This window comes from Homalodisca vitripennis, chromosome 2 (assembly GCF_021130785.1).
Source record: "Homalodisca vitripennis isolate AUS2020 chromosome 2, UT_GWSS_2.1, whole genome shotgun sequence".
Classification (NCBI taxonomy): domain Eukaryota; kingdom Metazoa; phylum Arthropoda; class Insecta; order Hemiptera; family Cicadellidae; genus Homalodisca; species Homalodisca vitripennis.
The window spans coordinates 126,736,169-126,755,400 of record NC_060208.1 but is presented as its reverse complement, the minus strand read 5'-3'; the positions used below and the strand labels follow the sequence as shown (position 1 = coordinate 126,755,400).

Here is a 19,232-nt window from a genome sequence, read left to right as displayed (position 1 = left end):
TTTTGCAAAGGAGTTGAAGAATTCGAATTTTAAAGAAGCTATTGTGAATTTTTTTATTTCACATTGGGCAACAGATGAATGTCTCCATTTATTGATAACCATCTTATACACATAAACTTCCGAAAATGTCATTATTTTAGTGCAGATCATTCCAACCACGTTGTATCTGGTATTAACGACGAGTTCTCATGCCCGGATCATGAAGAGGCTGACACAAAAATAATACATCATGTGTGTAATTTCAACTTTAGCGCGAATATTGTCATCCGATGTGTAGATACTGATATTGCTGCCATTATGCTCGCTCATTTACACTGACTAAAACATGATTCGACAGTTTGGATGCTAACAGGTACAGGGAACAACTTAAGATATGTGGATCTAACGAAGATACACACTAAGTTGGGAGAATCTTATTGCCGAAGCTTACCTGGCTTTCACGCAATTACAGGTTGTGATTATAATCCAGCATTATTCAGGAAAGGAAAACTAAAACCTTACAAACAACTTAAAAAATATGAAGAGTTCCAGAAAGCTTTCACGAAGTTCGGTGACAGTGAAATAATTGAAGACCAAGCTGAACAAGAGGACGTTTTCAATATTATTCAAAGAGTTATTTGCAAAACATATAACGCTGAGAATATTATTGATGTGGATGCAGCAAGACTCCAGATGTTTATCGAAACGTACACAGTCTCTGATGTCAATGAAGCTTTCAATAGGAAGAAATTGCGGAATTTCGATGCCAGTAATCTACCACCTTGTAAAAGTGAGTTACTGCAGCATTTTCTTCGAGCAAATTACATCTGTTGTATTTGGAACAATGCTCACCTGAAAACACCAACAACACATAAACCAGACAAAAACGACTGGGTGCTGGAGGACAATCAATACAATTTTAAATGGTTCGAAGGGGATCAGCTTCCGTATTTTGTCAGTGATTCTCTAAACACTGTTTCAGGTAAATAATAATATTGAATGTCTATAAATAAATTATAAGCTATTGGTTATTATTTTAATTTATTATTATTATTATTTAATTATTACAGAAAACGGCGAAAGTCCTAAAACTGATATCGATCAATCCTCAGTGGGCAGCAGCAGTGATGAGGATAACACCGAAGTCGACGACGTTGATGATAAAATTTTTTTTTAATTGCATTATTCATGTTTGAAATATTATTTTTTTAAACTTTGTATCCTTATGAGTTTCAATAAATTATTTTTACAATTTATTTACTGCTATCTAAACGATTTTCCCTCTGCATAGTGTACCTCTCGAACTTCCAATAATGTTTCCTAAAAATTCACCACCTTCTTTACATTTTTCTTTTTTAAGTTTCCATAAAAATTATTGAAAAGCTCTACCGATCGATCGTAACAATTAATCAACTCTTAAACTCATATCAGGAAGTTTCGTCGATCGACACCAAGCAGGCGTTATCTCACTCGCATACAAAGCAACGTAATTGAGCTCCTTCTACTTCCATGATAGTACTTTTTCACAAATGCACCACTATTTTAAAAACAATAAATTTCTTAAATAATAATACACTTATTATACGCATAACCGTTCACACTACAATGTATTCAAACAAACGTTCGGAGTATAAGACAGCTGATGCGCAGTAAAAGTCGCCGTAGACATTACGTACTATCTCACTCGCACCCGCTTGTATGTATATCTCTCGTGCTCGCGCCTAGAGTAACTTTTGAGGTGTCTGGCTGCATGAAGGAACCATAGAAAGTGTCTGGGAACTGAGAAAACATCTTTTTATAGTTCCCCTAATAACATATATAAATTTCAGGTTTTATAATATGACGAAAGTACTATTTTTATTAATCGTACTTTAGGGGTGTCTGGCAGGGGGTTGGAACTATACTAAGTGTCCGGCATCGCACATGCAGCTTTCTATCGTTGTTTAATGTTGAAATGTATATAAACTGAGCTTTACACTATTACGAATTTAAACTGTGATTTCACTCACCTTTACTACCTGTTACCTGCCGAAGCCACCGCGAACCAGGCTCCATACTCGAGGTACGTTTATACCTGTATAGTACTCGTATACTGACAAGTTGTCAGCTTTTATGAAATAACGAATGTCTGGGCGTCGCAGGCTCTTAGACCATAATCTCTTATCATAATTGAGCAACCTTTTATTTAAGAAGATGTTATTTCCTTATTTGTCTTACTCTTAACATTGTCCAAAGGCTAGAGATCTTCGTGAAAAACTTAACAATCTTCAAACTTTTTAGAAACAAAAATTTTAATTTGACCATAACTCCTATGGCAACATTACTGAAAGACACAAAAGCACATAAGTAGCTATTCTTCTTCCCCAAAATGTTAATGTTTTCTTGTTTCCAAATATTAAATCAAGGTATAAAGCCTATCTTTCACTATTGACTGTTGCCCTAAGTTCCAGATTTTGTTAACTTGTTTCCGAATATTGAAAGAAGGTAAAAAATCTAGGCATCTGTCATAACTGTTGCCCAATGTTCCAGTTTTTTTTTTTCACTTGATTTCAAATATTGAAACAAGGTAAAAATTATACGTATCATATTGACTGTTGCGCAAAGTTCCAGATTTTGTTTCATTGTTTCCAAATATTAGACCAAGGTTAAAAGTCTGTCTGTCACTATTGACTGTTGCACAATGTTCCAGTTTCTGTTTACTTGTTTCCAAATACTAAAACAGGTTATAAAGCTTATCTTTCACTATTGAATGTTGTTCAATGTTCCATTTTTTGTTTTCTTGTTTCCAAATATTGATTCAGGGTAAAATGTCTATCTGGCACTATCAAATGTTGCCCATTGTTGCAGATACATACAGGCCATGGGGAGACTGGTGCAATACACGCAATCCATACAGGGGAGGGAGGAGGGGTGGCAGTTGATCTCAGTAATGTGACAGAAGCAACCCTCAACCAGGATGGCCAGTTGATTCTAACAGGAGACGATGGCCAGAGTGAGTTTTTAGCTTTTCTTCTTGTTGGTCTAACATTTTGTTCAAAGCACTTCTTTATTATCTTTTATAAATTTGTAGCCTAATATAAAAATACAGCTATATATTTGTTGAAGTAAGGTATTTTCTTCCTAAATTAACAGTGATAAATATTGCATAAAGAAAAGAAAATTAATGAAAATTAAAACTTATTAAAGTGCACTCTTTTAAAAGTCTTGTATTGTAAAATTGTCCTATAAACTCTTTAACACTTTTAACATTAATTTGAAATTGTTAGATTCTTATCTAGAAATCTACTTGATTTCTATTCCCTTGATAGCTTGATTCAGTTATACTAAAATTAAAGTATACAATTATGCCTACTAGATTTATTATGGGATGATTTTTAAAGTTAAGAAATGACTGTATATTGACGTTGTATACGTTTAAAAGTCATTAAAATTATTAAATAGGTACAACAAAATTCTCCTAAAGAAAACCATCCATTGTAATGCTGTTAATGACCATCAGGAATTAGCACTCATATCACTTAAAGTTGATGAAGTAGGCAAGTCAATCTGATTCATGTATCTGAACCTGCAATGTCATTGCTCTGCACCAGTTGATCTGTAACTAAATAGGCGACAGTTAATGGATTTTGCCTAAATTTACTAGATGCAAGGGTTTGCATTTGTCGCATTTTATTAAAAGACCCGAGAAAGTGCTACGTTGTGTAGAAAATTTCTTGCAAAATTATGATAAAAGTGAGAAAGGATAACTAGCTGCAAAAAGTATATCACAATTGAAAAATAAGTTTACAGCATTAAAAATGCTGTTTTTCAATTATACTATAATATACAGTATTAGACACCACACCGAAACGCCAAGCCCCTGCCTGCTCTCGGTTCAAAAAGTATAGATACACGAGTTTTTTTATTAATCAACATATTAATAGACCTAAAATTACAGAAATTACATTTAAATTTAGCTTGTTTATTTCTGCATTTAGACATATAAAGCAAATTATAACTAAGTTTTGTGTCTTTAAGAATGAAAAAAATTCCAGTTTCTGGTGCTTTACTACTAAACTGTAATTTTAAAAATCAATTACTCATTGTTAAACCTGCCATTTGAGGCCCAAACTCATATGAGAAAAGTTGATGGGAAATGTTCAAATATATTAAAACAATATATAATTTATTACTGCTTCCTCTTGTTGCCAATGATGCGAATAATTGTGCACAATGCAAGAGTAGTGTTCAACAAAAGACCATGCTTTGTTGCTATGACAGCAGTGCTGGTGCGTGCCATGGCTAACACGTATACAAACGTAGTAATGTTTAGTAATAATAATTATTTCCCAGAAACAATAAATAACTTGTATGCTCCTAGTTCTATATGTCTTGTCTCGACATCTGTAACTAGTACTAGAGATTTTTTAGGTTCTTTTATAGTCATATTTTATTTGAGATGACAAGACATTTATAAAAGGTTAAGTATAATTTAAAAATACCTAATAGAAATGAATTCATTTCTATGAGGATTAAATATAATTGTTTACGAAACAAAGAAGGCTACAAAATTAATGAGTTTGGTTCTTAAACTAGAACCTAATTAGTTTTCTAAAGATAAATTGATTGTAAAAGTAACTTGTTTTATAACAAATAAACAAATCACTATAAATACTATTTCATTTTATGTTGTATTTTATATAGAGAGAAGACTTGATTTTTTTATGTATATTTTCAAAAAAAATTTTAAATGTTATTTGCTAACTAAACTGTTTTTAATCTAAACTCTTCACAAAAAATTTCATATTTTAATTATTGATTATTGAGATATTTTTAAATAGATAACTCATTTGTACGGAATATTTTAGTATTCTAAATACATACAATGTGTTTTACCACAGTAAAATATTATAGTTTATATGTTTAATTTCAAGTTCAAACACTATTATTTTCTTATCTATTGATATTTTAAAATGTAAAATTCGCAAGGATTTGAGTTAAGGAGGGTAAAAGTCAGTTTTGTGGATCTTATATATAGTTTTTTTGCCAATTGAATCGGGAGTTATTTCATCAGTTGATTGCTTTTTCACTGTGGCATCAATACAGACAGTGCAAAGTGCTTAGACAACATCACAATTTATGCGTATATATATTAGTGGTATGTGAAGATACACGACCATGTGAGTAATGCTAGCAAGTGGTGTGAATTTTACAGGTTATCCAGTGTCAGTGTCTGGCATGATCACAGTACCAGTTAGTGGGGGAGGCGGCATGTACCAGACCGTGATGGCTAACATACAGCACATCCAGGCAGGCAGTGACGGCACCATGCAGGTTATCACTCCGCTTTGTCATGTCCCCAAGGTGATATTTTCATCCATTTTTGGAAATAGTAAATTTTAGGAATTCTTCTGCCATAAAAAACTTGAAACCAACTTTAAAAAATTAAGTCAAACATGTTTATTTATTAGAGTTTAAAAATCTTAATTCATTAGTTACACATGTTACATAAAATAGTGTTGAATATATAGTTAAAGTGTATATAAGTATAAAAATAAAACCATAAACATATACAATATGAACATTTTATTTGAAATTTATTTTTATTTTTTATTTACAATTATTGTACATAAAAATGTCAGAGGATTGTTACATTCTTTGGATTGAGAAGATCATATTGTATCTGTACTATGTAACCTCTCCAAAGCTTTTGATTGTGTCAAGCATGATCTTTTTCTAAAAGAAACTTTATGGAATTAGTGATAGAGCCAATGAGTTGGATTTATATTTATTCAACAAGTAATGAGTAAGTCGTGCACACAGATAGCTTCAATATAAACCACGTCATCTTGGACTATCTACGGTCAGGAGTTCCAGGGATCCAATTCTCGTCCTGCTCCATGTTAATGACCTAACTCATATATTCTCCAGTGCATCAGTATTTCTTTTTGTCAATGACAGTAGTTACTGCATTAACCAATGATTATGGAAGTTTGAGTAATGTTCTGGAGACAGCTTCAAATGACACTAGCCTGTGGTTTCGGTCAAATGGTCTAATGCAAAATAAAAACTATAGTCAGCTAGTACAGTTTGCAACTAGACCAAATATTAACTTAGACCTTCAACTTGATGAAATCGCTATGGATTCCTAGGGATATTTCCTTAATATGAGTATTTATAACAGTTAACTCAAGTTTTTACTAATCTACAGTTGCCTCAGTAGTTTTAATTCCTCTTTTTAACATCAAGAAATCTCTTTGGTAAAACCAACATCTTTGGTTAGAAAGAATTTTATTACTCGAACTTTGCATTTTGGACTTTTAAAAACTAAAGTTAAATAAATTTTAATTTGAAAAAAGTCATTGGCACTTTAAAGGTATGCTTGTGTCAGTATTAGAAACTCTGACCACTAGATCGCATGAGCAACATAGTTTCCAGTTTTACTACCATTTCTGCGATAAGCAGGCCAAAATAAAAAAAAAATACTTTTTGTCATTTTAATTTTAAATATATGTACACAGAGTTGTAAAATGAGCTTAGTTGTAAGAATAGAACAGATTTTCCCATAACACTCACTGGGTCGTTAGTGACCAGTCAAAAAATCCATTTACGAATGTTCCGTTTACATTGCTTTTACGTGCAAGTGGGTCAAGCATAAAGACCACGCTTTGCTCTCTGGACACACACTGAAGAAATTACCTCTGAGCAGACATGGATATTGAAGACCATGGTAAGTATTTTCATATTATATACCGGGTGTCCCATGAAGAGGTTTAAACGTCTGATTTTATATTACTTGCCCATTTATGCACTGAACATTTTCAAACTCTACACAATTCATTAAATAGGGTTTTAAAACATTCTGTGAAAATTTCAGCTCTCTAGCAATAGTTTAAACAAAATAGTGGCGTTTTGAAAATCTGTACTTTAAGCAGTATTTTTAGTTTTGTAAAATTATTTATTATTATAAATTAGAGAAATAAAGCATTTCAATAAAAAAAAACTAGAAAAACATTTTTTTTATAAATTAGAACATAGCCTATTAAAAAACTTACAGTTACAGTCCATAGTTATTCGGACTGTAATCCATCCACAGTGACATACTGATAACAGGGCTTAAAAAATGAATCGTAAACTCTTACAAGGAAATTCTGCAGTATCCGGAGAAGTTCCGCTTCAATTAATTGTTTTAATTCCTTACCATTATTGAAGCTACGAGTATAAACTTGTTCCTTTAAGTAGCCCCATAGAACAAATCACACACAGTTAAATCTGGTGATCGGGATGGCCAATCTAAAAAACCCCTTCCACTACCAATCCATTGACCATGAAGGTTGTCATTTAGTAATCGCTTGACAGGATTTGTGAAATTAGAAAAGGAGCACCATCTTGTTGGAAGATTGCTTGATCCATTTCTGGAACCGTAAAATGAGGCAAGACTTGTTCATTTAAAACCTGTTCATACCTATTCCCAGTCATTTTACTGTCTGAAATAGCACCCCATTACAACTGACAGCTGCCCAAACAGTAATTCCTTTTGATTTGAGTAGATTCTGTTCAAGAATGTGTGGATTACCGGTGTTGTAATAATTACAGTTATGCGTGTATTTATAGCACCATTGCGGTAGAAAGGGGACTCGGCTGAAAAACAATTTGAGTATGCCAATTAGGATCTAGCTCATGAAACAAGAACAAAATTCCACTTTACATCTTGTTATATACGAAATACTTATATAGTGCCAGCAACTGTATAGTTTACGTTAATTTTAAATTTGCATTTCAACATTTTAACTTCTTTGTATTAAATGTGTACTCTTATCATTCAAAAAAATTTTATTGGACTTATGGACAAAGGTTTGCTCTAATTAACAGATTAAAAATAACATGTGCAATACGTATATAAATAAATAAATTCTTTATTGCCTTTACGATATTGTTGGTAGCTATGTTACAAACGCTTGGAATTTTGAAGTTTTATAATAGTTAATAATATTTTATTATAATGTAAAAGTAACAAAATAAAGTTTAGTTTCTTTTATCAATACAGCCTACAGAAGTTTTAGTTAATTGTAAATAGATTTATAGCTTAAATTTTTAAAACAAATTGAGGAGTTAATTAAAATTAAATTGAAGTTCAATTTGAATTTTGGAAATAGTCTATAAATTCATCCACATCATAAAACATATTATTCGTTACTTTTAATTTAGATTTAAACAATCAAGAATTTTGTTCATTCTTAATGTGTTCTGGCAAGACATCCACCAGAATAGGAGGGAAAATTTTCATATAGTTCAGTCTATGCTGATGTGCATTAAACCTAGTATTATGTGAATGCACATCTCTGCCTGTTATCAGCGTACATTTATAAAGGGAAAACAGAATCATTTTTAAAGTGTACAAAAAAGGCAGAGTTAGAATTCCAAAATTTTAATGGCATCTCTATACGATTCAATATTTATAAGATACGATGTTTTCTCAAAACTATATAAAAAACTACTAAAGCTGGTAAAATACTGGGTACTGAGTGGTCTCATCTACACAACTATGCCAGACTTGAGAACCACCATGATTCCAGGCATCTATTCTGAAGGCTAAAGAATAGTGCTAAGAAATCACATATTGTAATAAATTTGAGATGTATTAGCAGGTTTTATTGAAGGATGAAATTAATTATGTTTTCAGTTACTGATTCAGTCATAAAAACAAAGCACAATTGCATAGGACAATGCATTCTTTTGTCAGTCTGAACAATGTACTTCAGTTAATTAAAAAAAAGTTATAGATGCAGTGAACAGTACACAATTGTACTACCTTAAACATCATTGTTACTGTGCATATCATTGTTTCAGAACTTGACTAATGTACCATTTGGTACATTACTGTACCGTGTGTTAATATTTTATTCTGTGTTAACTCTCGGCTATAATTCCCAGTGACAAAGACTGATAGTAATATGTTTGTGACAACAGGTGGAGCCAACGTCTGGAGAGCAAGATGGGGTGGAAACCATCACACACCAGCTGGTGAACATTGCAGGTGAACCGCAGATGTTGCAGGTGTTATCACTCAAGGACTCCGCTGCCCTTAGTAAAGCTATCGTCACATCAGACAACAAGGACTCTCCTACAATTACTGGAGATTAATTAATCTGATTTTATGTACGTATTTGATTAACTGTTATTGAGTTTTTCCAAGTAGATTTCACAAGTTATATTACAATTTGGTATTCATTTATTATACATTTACAAAACCAGCACTTCATTAAATATATATATTTTTTAATCACTGTTTACAAAACCAGCACTTCATTAAATATATATATATTTTTTAATCACTGTTAAAGATAACTAGTCATAATATCTAGTTGTGATATGTTGTTCTATAGTGATTTAGATTCAAATTGATCTACATGGTTAATTGAGGTCAAAATTAACCTCTGCAACTATTAAGAATAAAGTAGATAAGCAAATGGTGGATTAAATGTAGCAGAGGTCAATTATAATTATTTAGATATTTTCATTATAATACTATCTCGGTGGAACAGTATTGTACAGTCAACTCCAGAGATACAGTATAATCAAAGGGACTATCACAATTGAAGGTCCATGTGATATTAAGACTCATGCAAAGATGGACAAATCACAGTTTTAAATCAATAATAGGAAGTATTACTGAGGAAGTTCCCTTTGACACATAACCAAAAACCTAATAATGATTATGGAACCACCACCACACCAACGGTCCAGCAAGATGGCTGCTTGTAAGTAGTCACCCATTCAAGGAACAGTCACTTACCTTTCAATAACTGCAGAATCCACTAAACTACATCATTGGCTTATCTCTTATTTCTTCGTTAAGCAATGAAAGGGGTAGTCATTTTGCAGAGTAGTCTTATTTCCAAAAGCAGAATTTCTTTCTGAACTGGTTTAGTTGGTTTGGCCTCTTCCCTTAGTTAGTTTTTGTTGTTTTTCACAATTGTGTCAATTCTACCATCTGTAATTTCTTCCTCCAGATCTTGGGTGAACCCTCAATAATTTCTCTGTTAGTTGCAATCTTATAACCATTTGTCCAATAGTGATTCTTCCAGTATCGCACAAGGAAAATTAATAAAGGTTTCATTCTATACGTCACAGACCCAACTGGGTCTTATAGTTTTATAACAATATGTCATTGTATTCAATTTCACCACAACGTCAATGTGGTTGTAAATGGCTTCAGTCTAACAACTCAAAAGAATGGAGTCTATTTTTGTCCACAGAATTGATTGGAACAAAGATTGACCTTTGAGAAATAGTAATGTACCAGATAGGCACAGTATAGTACAGTTTCAGGCATCAAGTTGTGGTAGATTATTTTTGTGAATACACAACTTGTTCAATGTCATGTTTTACATCAGCATGTCCAGGAGTGCCACATGGTAAGTGCAGTGACTAGGCAGCACCACAAGACAACTTTGGTATTGTCTGTACCCATGAAGAGTATTTTTGTGCAATAGAAGCATTGCAGAAAGGCAATTTTTCGAGTTGAAGAACTAATCTCTTAACTGTGTTCATTAAAAACATTTTTTGTTTGTTGTTATTATATTTTTGAAAACTGGGCTGAACTAAACAGAGGGCCAGACTATGAAAGGCTGAACTAGCTCATTCTTTCTGTAGCATGAAACGCAAGTCACATAAAAGTACACATACTTAGAAATTTTGGAGTATACTGCAATTTATCTCAACCAGTAGAAAGCACTGTAGTTGTCCACCACCATAACATGAGACATGCTTCCAACTTTGTCCTACAACCTCATCACTTAAGTCTGTTCAACAAAAATCCAACATATGCTGGAGCGAAGTTGTTCAACCTGCTGCCAGAAGAACTGAAGAACACACCTGCACAACTACTAAAGAAGCGACTGACTGACTGGCTGATAAAGAGACCCTTTTACTCAATGGATGAGTACATGAAAAAAGACAATGTTTGTAATAATTAACCATTATTGTAACCACATGACGCATTAAAAATCTCCAAAATTATGTAAATAAAAAACTTGTCAATTGTCTTTCCATTTTGGATTGCAGAGTCAATGTGAGACACAGGGTTGCCAGATTACTTTTTTTTACCTTATTTCTAGACATTGTTATTACTGTATAAATGTTGTTAATGTATTGAGTACTATATTGTATATTTATGGAAACCGTTAGCTTGTCATTAAATTTTATGACAAAAGATATGATCTTATAGTATCATTGAAAAACAAAATTTTTAACGGTGTAAACTTATTTTTAAAATGCAATATACTTTTCGTGGTTAGTTGTTCTTTCCGCTTTTATCACAATTTTTGTGAGAGCTTTTCTCAACAGCGTTGCATTTTCTCGCCTCGTTTCGCAAAAAGCGATCGCAGCTGAAACCTTGTCGTTACATTATGAGAGATATAATTGTAAGCCTGGGTTGTGGCAAAAAACTGTTGTTTAATGCAGTGTTTCCCAAACATTTTGCACTCTAGGCTCTCTTTAGGTTTGTACTACTTCTGCAGCACCCCACCCTATAAGTTCATCTCAGTAGATTCAATTAAGAATAACAATACAGAATTTTGACTTCATAAATCACATCGGTAAAACATTTGCTTGTAGGCCTATTAGCCATCAATGCCATCAAAAATATCAAGTAAAAACTGTGTTTTTAATAAATTATGTAAAACTCTGTACTACTCACTATTGCTGATTTTTAAAAGAGAACACTATTATTATCTTATGATTAGACATGAAGTATTACAAATAAATATATAGAGGGAAGAAAGTAAAATACAAAGTGTTTAACATTTAAAATATTGTTTTAATAATAATGATTGCTCCATAAAAATTACAGTTTAGCTAGTGAGATTATGTCTACTCAAAACTTCATTACAGTTCGTTATATTCGTTATAAAGTTTCACACAAGCCAATCGGACATATATATTTGCTAAAAGTCTATGTGACGGATGGATCTATTAGGACATCGAAATCTGGTTCAAAACTGCTACACAAACTTACTTTTCAATGTTTAAGTTTGGTCTGGATTTTAATGTGATGACTGCCACAGCTAAGAGGCCCACCTCACAGAGGTAGGAAGTAGCAAAGGGTATCAACACAAGCAACGCTTTCCTGGAAATTTGCTGGTTCACTTTTTTCGATGTTACACCAAAACTGTAGCAAATAATTCATTTTGTATCCAGTCTTTAGAGAAGTATTTGTTTGGAATTCAACCAGTTGTTCACTCTCTTCAATGTTTAGATGCATCTCTTTATTAAATGGATATGATACCCACTTTATGGAGTTGACATCATTGACAGGGAGATATTCATCAAAATACACTCAGTTTGGAACGATATATCTTCAATAAATTGTTTCAAGGCAGCAAATGTAGTGTATTCACCTTAGGCCATGATAACCTTCCAAAAAATTAAATTTCTTTTTTAAACCTTCCACATTATCTGACAGGGGCGTAGGATATTTGTGTTCTTTTCTTTCATTTACTTACTTAGTATGTAATAATAGTATGTTATGTTCAAACAATAAATTGCTATGAATTGCTAAGAAACGCTATCTTTGACAAGTTCTTATCAATAAATTTATCGGCAATGACGTGGTGGTTTCCCTTTTCGTAAGCATATATTAGCGTCTCAGCTCAAACAGCCTAGAAAGAGGTTTACCAAGAGACAACCAACAAAAACTACTGTAGAATAAAACATGAGCGGTTAGATATCATGTCCTTGAACATTCATTCAAAAAAATCTTACTTTTTAGGTAAATCTTGTTTTTAATAAGTTGTCCAGGGCTAATGCTTCTCTTTTAATCATGCAATGGGTCCAAATCGCAATGATCGCTTTCGCTCCAATGGAGCTTGAAGCCGGCTTTTTTTGACCCGCCATTAAACTACCACTATTAATAGACCATATATTACAACACATTTTTGCCAGTCAATGTCATACTTATTGGGTTGTCTGGGCGGAATGATGTCTAGTGTCAAAGTCAACACGTTCCAAGAAATAGTGAGCGTGCCAGCGAGTCTCTCACCAGAACGCTATTCATGCAATGGCGTAGCAATCTCTTTTGTTTATGCTTAATTGTTTTAATATAAAAGTATTTTATAGAGCTGTAGATATATTAATAATAATTAAATAACTATATATGACATTATAAATCTAGTCTAGTGTGAAGGCATGAATAAATATATATATATATATATATATATATTTTTTTTTAAGTTTCTCACACAATATGATATTTTCTTAATCACTTGCTCTACCGCTGCGCCCCAGGGCGCCACGGCTTACACTTTAGAAACCACTGTAAGCCATTGAGGAAGCAATTAACCTAGCCTCTCTAGGACTGAATGTTTGAATTGATTTTGGCAAAAATGCATGCGTGTACTAAAATATTAACCTTTCCAGCGTTATTGACGCGGATCCGCGGAGGGCCACTACAAGCTCAAAACGTCATTGCCGTGGATCCGCGTTTTTGCATTCTTTATTTTCTTACTGCTATGTTAGTTGAATATTTTGCTGCTAGATGGTTCTAGTAGTCATGCGACATACAGACGGGTTGCTCCGCCTCGAATTCTGTTACAATGGGAGTGGCAGTTGCTTCTAATTGGCCAAACACTGTCTAGCGGGCGTGGCCCCGCGCCTTTCACAAAGTCATTGACGGGATCTCCCGTCAAGACATCTAGCCAGTTAGTTATTAGGAAGCGTCCGGTACACGCATATGTATTTGGGTTATCGCTAATTTTCTGTAGTGTCCTATTCTTTTTAAAGTAAATTATTCATATTATATACAGCAGTTTCCAGTATTTATTTAGTGTTTTTTACCATCATTCGTGTGAATGGCGAATCCAGACGATTCGGAATTTGAAGATTCGGTAATTTTGAGCAATTACTTGGTCAACCCCAAACTTTTTCATATTTTACTACGGTCATAAGGATGTTATCAGAAAGCAAGAAACATAATTCAAGCCACGCAAGGCTGTCCTACAGGTTGCCGAGCGATAAGAAGGTTCAAAGTCCACGCGATAACAGTGGCTTGCGGGAGACGCGCGGAATGTCAGTTGTGACAGACCGCCACCAAATAAACACTCTTTGTCTACTTTTGTATTTTTCTAATTTTATTGGTTTGTAATATAGTATATGTTTCTCTATAAAACTGTGTTTCATTCCCATACTTACTGAATAAATAAAAAAAAAATATTGGTGACAACTACACTGCTATTCTACGATATTCTCAAAAGTTAAAAATTATCCTAGGAAATCAAAAAGGGCTAAACAAATTTTTATTCACCGTTAAATAACTCTATTTTGACATACAGAAACGAAAAAAAATTTAACTTTACACATTGGAAATTTAAAAAATTTGTAACTTTATCAAAGATCAGGTATAATTTTTCATGACGCTTAAAGGGTTAATAATAGAATGAGTTTGGATACAGATAAATTAGTGAATTCTTCAGGACATTTTAGTCTTTTTGGTTGCTCTACAATAGTGTTTGTTGCTTTCTCCAAATATTTTTTTGTATTTAATTTTTTTTAGTATATATTTAAACAAATTTTTTCCCTATTATTTTATAAAAGAAAACTCACAATTCTCCAATAATTTTTATATTTTAACACAAGGCCTTTCGACTTTCGTATTTGGCAAAAGCTGATTTTCTAGTTTGTCCGTATTTATAATATCTTTCATGTTCCTTAAATCCTTTTTAATGGTTCTTTTTGTCTGGCCAATGTAAATCTTATTACAAATCTTCACAGTTAATTTTGTAAATGCCACTTTTATTTTCATCTAAATTTTATCTTTTGGATTTCCAATTAGATTATTTATAGATATATTAGATATAGATATATCAGAATAGATGATTTTTCTGCTCACCTCAAGCCTCACTTTATGGAAATAAAATTGTTTATCAGGCCAGAGGAGACCTTTTACCTGAACCACAGTCTCTCGCATAGGTACTGGGATCCTCCAGGCATTAAATTTCATTGAACTACCATGGTTATCTTGCAACATGGTTGATCCACATCCAAATAAAGTGGTGTTAATTATAATTATTGGATGTCTTGCTTTGTTATATAATATTTATTTTACTTTGTTTCAGAAGTCTGAATGCAACACATCTGCCAGTGAAGAAGACTCTATAAAAGATTACAACGTTCAAGAATTTGGCCAAGTTTTTGTACAAGATGTTAACAGTTAAACTGCATCCTTCAGGTTAAAGAAATCTGTGTTTATCATAATTATCTGACAACATGTTTTCATCTTTTTCTCAACTGCTGAAAATGTTGTTAAGGTATTGCCAATTAGTGGGATTTTTTAGCTTTTATTTAGTCATATTTATTTAATAAGTAACAAAAATAACTAAAAAGGTTTTCTTAACTCTAGAGGTATCCTTTCTCATAAGTTGTGTAAGTTGCTCTATTGCAATTTGTATTATGTCACAATGTGACAATCAGGACTTGCCAGCAAAAATCACTTTTTCATTTCTATTTCATTACATATTGTATGTTATGCCAATTGAAAGCCAATAAGTCATTGTTCGTATTTAGAAGTTCATGGAGTTATTCTATCCTGTACAGGTGCCAGTCCATAATTTTTTAAGGATTTTGTTGGAACTCTTAACAACTTAGCTAATTCATTAGTAATCATTTGTCCAATAATTTTTTTGATAGTTTCTTTTGTTTTGTATATTAGAATTTTACAAGTAATTTAGTTGTGTGTGTAGGAAATGTAATATTGTATTCAACAAAGCCATAATACTGCATATAATTTTGTTTATACTACTTAGGGATAAACCTTGACTATAAACGTTTAAAACAATTGCAGCATTCTTAGTTATCAATTGTATTGTTGAAGGGAACAGTCCAAAAATATCAAAAGAGATATACCAAAAGTAAATAAACACAATAGCTGTTCAAGAATTGGTAAAGATGTTTGCAGTGTTTAAATGTAATAAAAGAAGCTAGAGGTGTCTCAAAAGTTGTGTATTTTAGCACACTTACAGTACTGTACTTGAAGTTTGAATTGAATAATATCAATAACACAAAATTTAAGTAGCAATATCTCCAAATTTGAGTTGATTGTAGATGTTGTATATTGATTCCCTGAAGGTGGGGCCGATATCAACCAGTACTTGATACACATATGTAAATACTCAGATACAAAATCTATAAAGAAAGCAGCATTAAAGCATACCATGTCTCAACTAAATGATTAGCAAGACATAGTATGAACTAAAAACATCTTCATTCTTTCTCTAAAAATGGAACCGGTCAGGATCAACAGTGACAACTAAGATGTAGGGTAATATAATGATAACTTAAGATGTAGGTAGAATCAAATTTTTCTATAAAATTATCTAATAATTAATTTATTGGTTGGCTAATTGACTCTCTGAGATCCAGAAGATTATCTGTGGAGGTGAAGAATATAATTTATTGTTCATCAAAATCACCAGTGGTCCAGAGGAGTAATGTTTTTATAGCTATTAATGTATTTGCATAGTGCATCTACACTTAACATTGACAAAATTTATGCAGTAACAATTTTGATTAAAGAAATTTACTCTTAATCCTTTACGTGTCTTGAGTTACATATCATTATATTTTGATGAAAATAAAGCAGAAACTACTTACACATTCCTTAAAAACAAATGTGTTGTAAATAAACAATATTAAGTCACTTTTATAATCTTTTAATTTTTCAAATTAGACAAATCTTGAGTAAAAGATTAAACAATTTTATTTTTCTTTGAATGAACTGTCCCATTTTCTATTACTAACACCGCATTCACTCACAAACTCTATTATTATTATGTATAATTTTAATCTATTGCCCAAGTCCTTATGATCATTACTCATGCAGTGTCAGTGTGGACCCGGACTCACAACATTAATGTGATCTCGGATTTTCAATGTACTATTTGGTAGTAGTTACCTATTTAACCTGTCAGATTATGAACCATATATTTTCTGCAGATCTTTTGAGTAAGCAATAATAAACACCACATTTGTAAGCAGTTTTAATTTATTGGTAGTATTTTTCTGTTGCTTGAATTTGTTTGATAAAACTATTTGATTCAAACTTCAGGCATCTTTACTTCGCTACATTTTCAAGTACAGGGTGAGCCAGTCAAACCGGCGATTTTTAATGAGGTGTAATGACTTGACCTGCATATTGGAAAAATCATTTAATACTAAAAATCTAAAGTACACAACTGGAAATTTAGTTTAAACTCACCCAAACGTGATTTACAGTTTACTTTTTAAAAATTGTGTCACTTAAGTGATGCCCATTAGAATTTAGACATTGATCCAGTCTTGAACGAAAGTTATCCATAGTGTCTCGGAGCATTCTCAAAGGAATAGCATTCACTTCATCACGAATTCGTTGCTTCAGATCCATTACAGATGCTGGTCGGGTTTCAAAAACTTTTGCTTTTAAATAACCCCACAGGAAATAATTGCATGTGGAGAGATCTGGCGATCGTGGTGGCCAAGAAATGTCCCCATTCCTGCTGATAAGACGATTCGGGATCAAAGCTGACAGTTCATTCATAACCACTCTTGCCGTATGACTGGTAGCTCCATCTTGTTGGAAAAACGTTTGTTCATTCACTGGAAAGTTTTGAAGTGTAGGAACAAAAAAGTGTTGCAGCATATAAAGATAACGCTGTGAGTTAACTGTAATTGCATTCCCATTATCGTCCTCAAAGAAATATGGGCCAATTATTCCTCTTGACGATATCACACACCACACAGTGACCTTAGCTGAGTGGAGAGGCCTTTCATGCATGGATTGAGGATTATCTGGTGCCCAATACCGGAAATTTTGTTTATTTACAAACCCGCTCAGATTAAAGTGCGCTTCATCACTCATCCAAAGATTATGGATGAGCTCTGGTTCATCCTCAATCAACTGTAACATTTGCTCACAAAAATGCAACCGAACACCATAATCTTGTACGGCAGATGGCGTCGGGCAGATCGACCTGAACTTCTTTCCACTGCTGTGCGCACTGCATTCACATTCTCAGGTGTTCGCACTGTTTTCATTGATCCGCCTTTGTTTTGGTTGTTGAACCTGACGATTCAAAATTCTGAATCCAGCCTTTAATAGCGTGGGCTGATGGCACAGGAGCACGAGGAGGCAGGCGGAAATGACAGCGAAAAGCACGTTGAGCACCGACGTAACTTTCACCGCCAGTGTAAAAGGCTTTAACAGCGAACGCACGCTCTTCACCGGACCAACGCTGCATGGTGACTAAACTTCCCAGTAGGGAGGACAAGAATAGCGGTGACCTTCACTTCTCCCCCCTCCCATCACGCAGCCGGACTCGTCTACAAATCGCCCGTTTCACTGGCGCACCCTGTACTTGCTTGCTTCTAAAATTTCAGAGACATTGTGTACTTTACAAGAACTCTGCCAAGTTGACAAGAGTTCCTAAGCAAGTTAAAATCCCTTTTACATAATTGTATTTGTTCTAGAATTTATTGTACAGAAGGTATTATCTCATGTACATTTGAGTGTATGTACTGTGTTTGTGTCCATAATAGTTTATATGCTATTTTCTAATTATACTAGTCATACTAGTCAAATGGCTGGCTCCATCAGTCACCGGTTTTATTAACCGACAGCCTATTTTACAAAATGACATACACTGTCTTTGTACCTTATATATCCTATTTATTTTACACTTTAGACCCAATTGTATTATATTTATTTAGAGTAGATGTTATATTTATAAATAATGTAGGATTCTGTGTAATGACAATTAAATAATGTTCTTAGTTGATAATAATCTCTAACTAAACTGTATTATGATTGTGGTAAAATCAAGTTTGATTTGAATTCATATTGAAATATTGTTAAATGACACGGGTCCAATGGAACGTATACATGAAGATAGACTTGTTATTAAATGCTATCTTAAATTTATTTACTTACCAAGGAAAATGTCCAGAAAATAGCCTTTGTTTGGTTAAAAATTTTAAAAAGTCAAGTTAAACTTTATTGCATACAAGATAAAAATGCAATAGCAGACTACATGTATTATGTCACAGTTGGATGATTCAGTCTCTATCCAAATATCTTGATTTAAAATTATCAAAAAAATGTTTTGGAACCCTGCACGGTTTCTGTTACCACGTCAAAAAGCTGTCCATAATATCTGCAAGAAAAATATGGACACATCAGTTGATTTTTTTAAATATTTCCATTTATCTTCTTTGCTCTTTACCATTAACAGGGATTCTTCCACTCA

At 33.0% G+C, this 19,232-nt stretch overlaps 1 protein-coding gene across 3 annotated transcripts in view; it reads left to right on the top strand.

Annotated features, from left to right (window-relative positions):
• The window catches only part of LOC124354690 (DNA-binding protein Ewg-like), a 73,656-nt gene extending 54,760 nt beyond the window's left edge, over positions 1-18,896 (top strand). For 2 of the 3 annotated variants that reach the window (XM_046805330.1, XM_046805327.1), the window contains exons 10-13: positions 2,827-2,971; positions 5,174-5,322; positions 8,929-9,117; positions 15,072-18,896. In XM_046805330.1, the coding sequence (XP_046661286.1) occupies positions 2,827-2,971; positions 5,174-5,322; positions 8,929-9,102 (468 nt within the window). In that variant the 3' untranslated portion in view covers positions 9,103-9,117; positions 15,072-18,896. The remainder of the gene's footprint in view (positions 1-2,826; positions 2,972-5,173; positions 5,323-8,928; positions 9,118-15,071) is intronic. The other variant, XM_046805328.1, reaches the window with a different exon arrangement.
• The last annotated feature ends 336 nt before the right edge of the window (positions 18,897-19,232 follow it).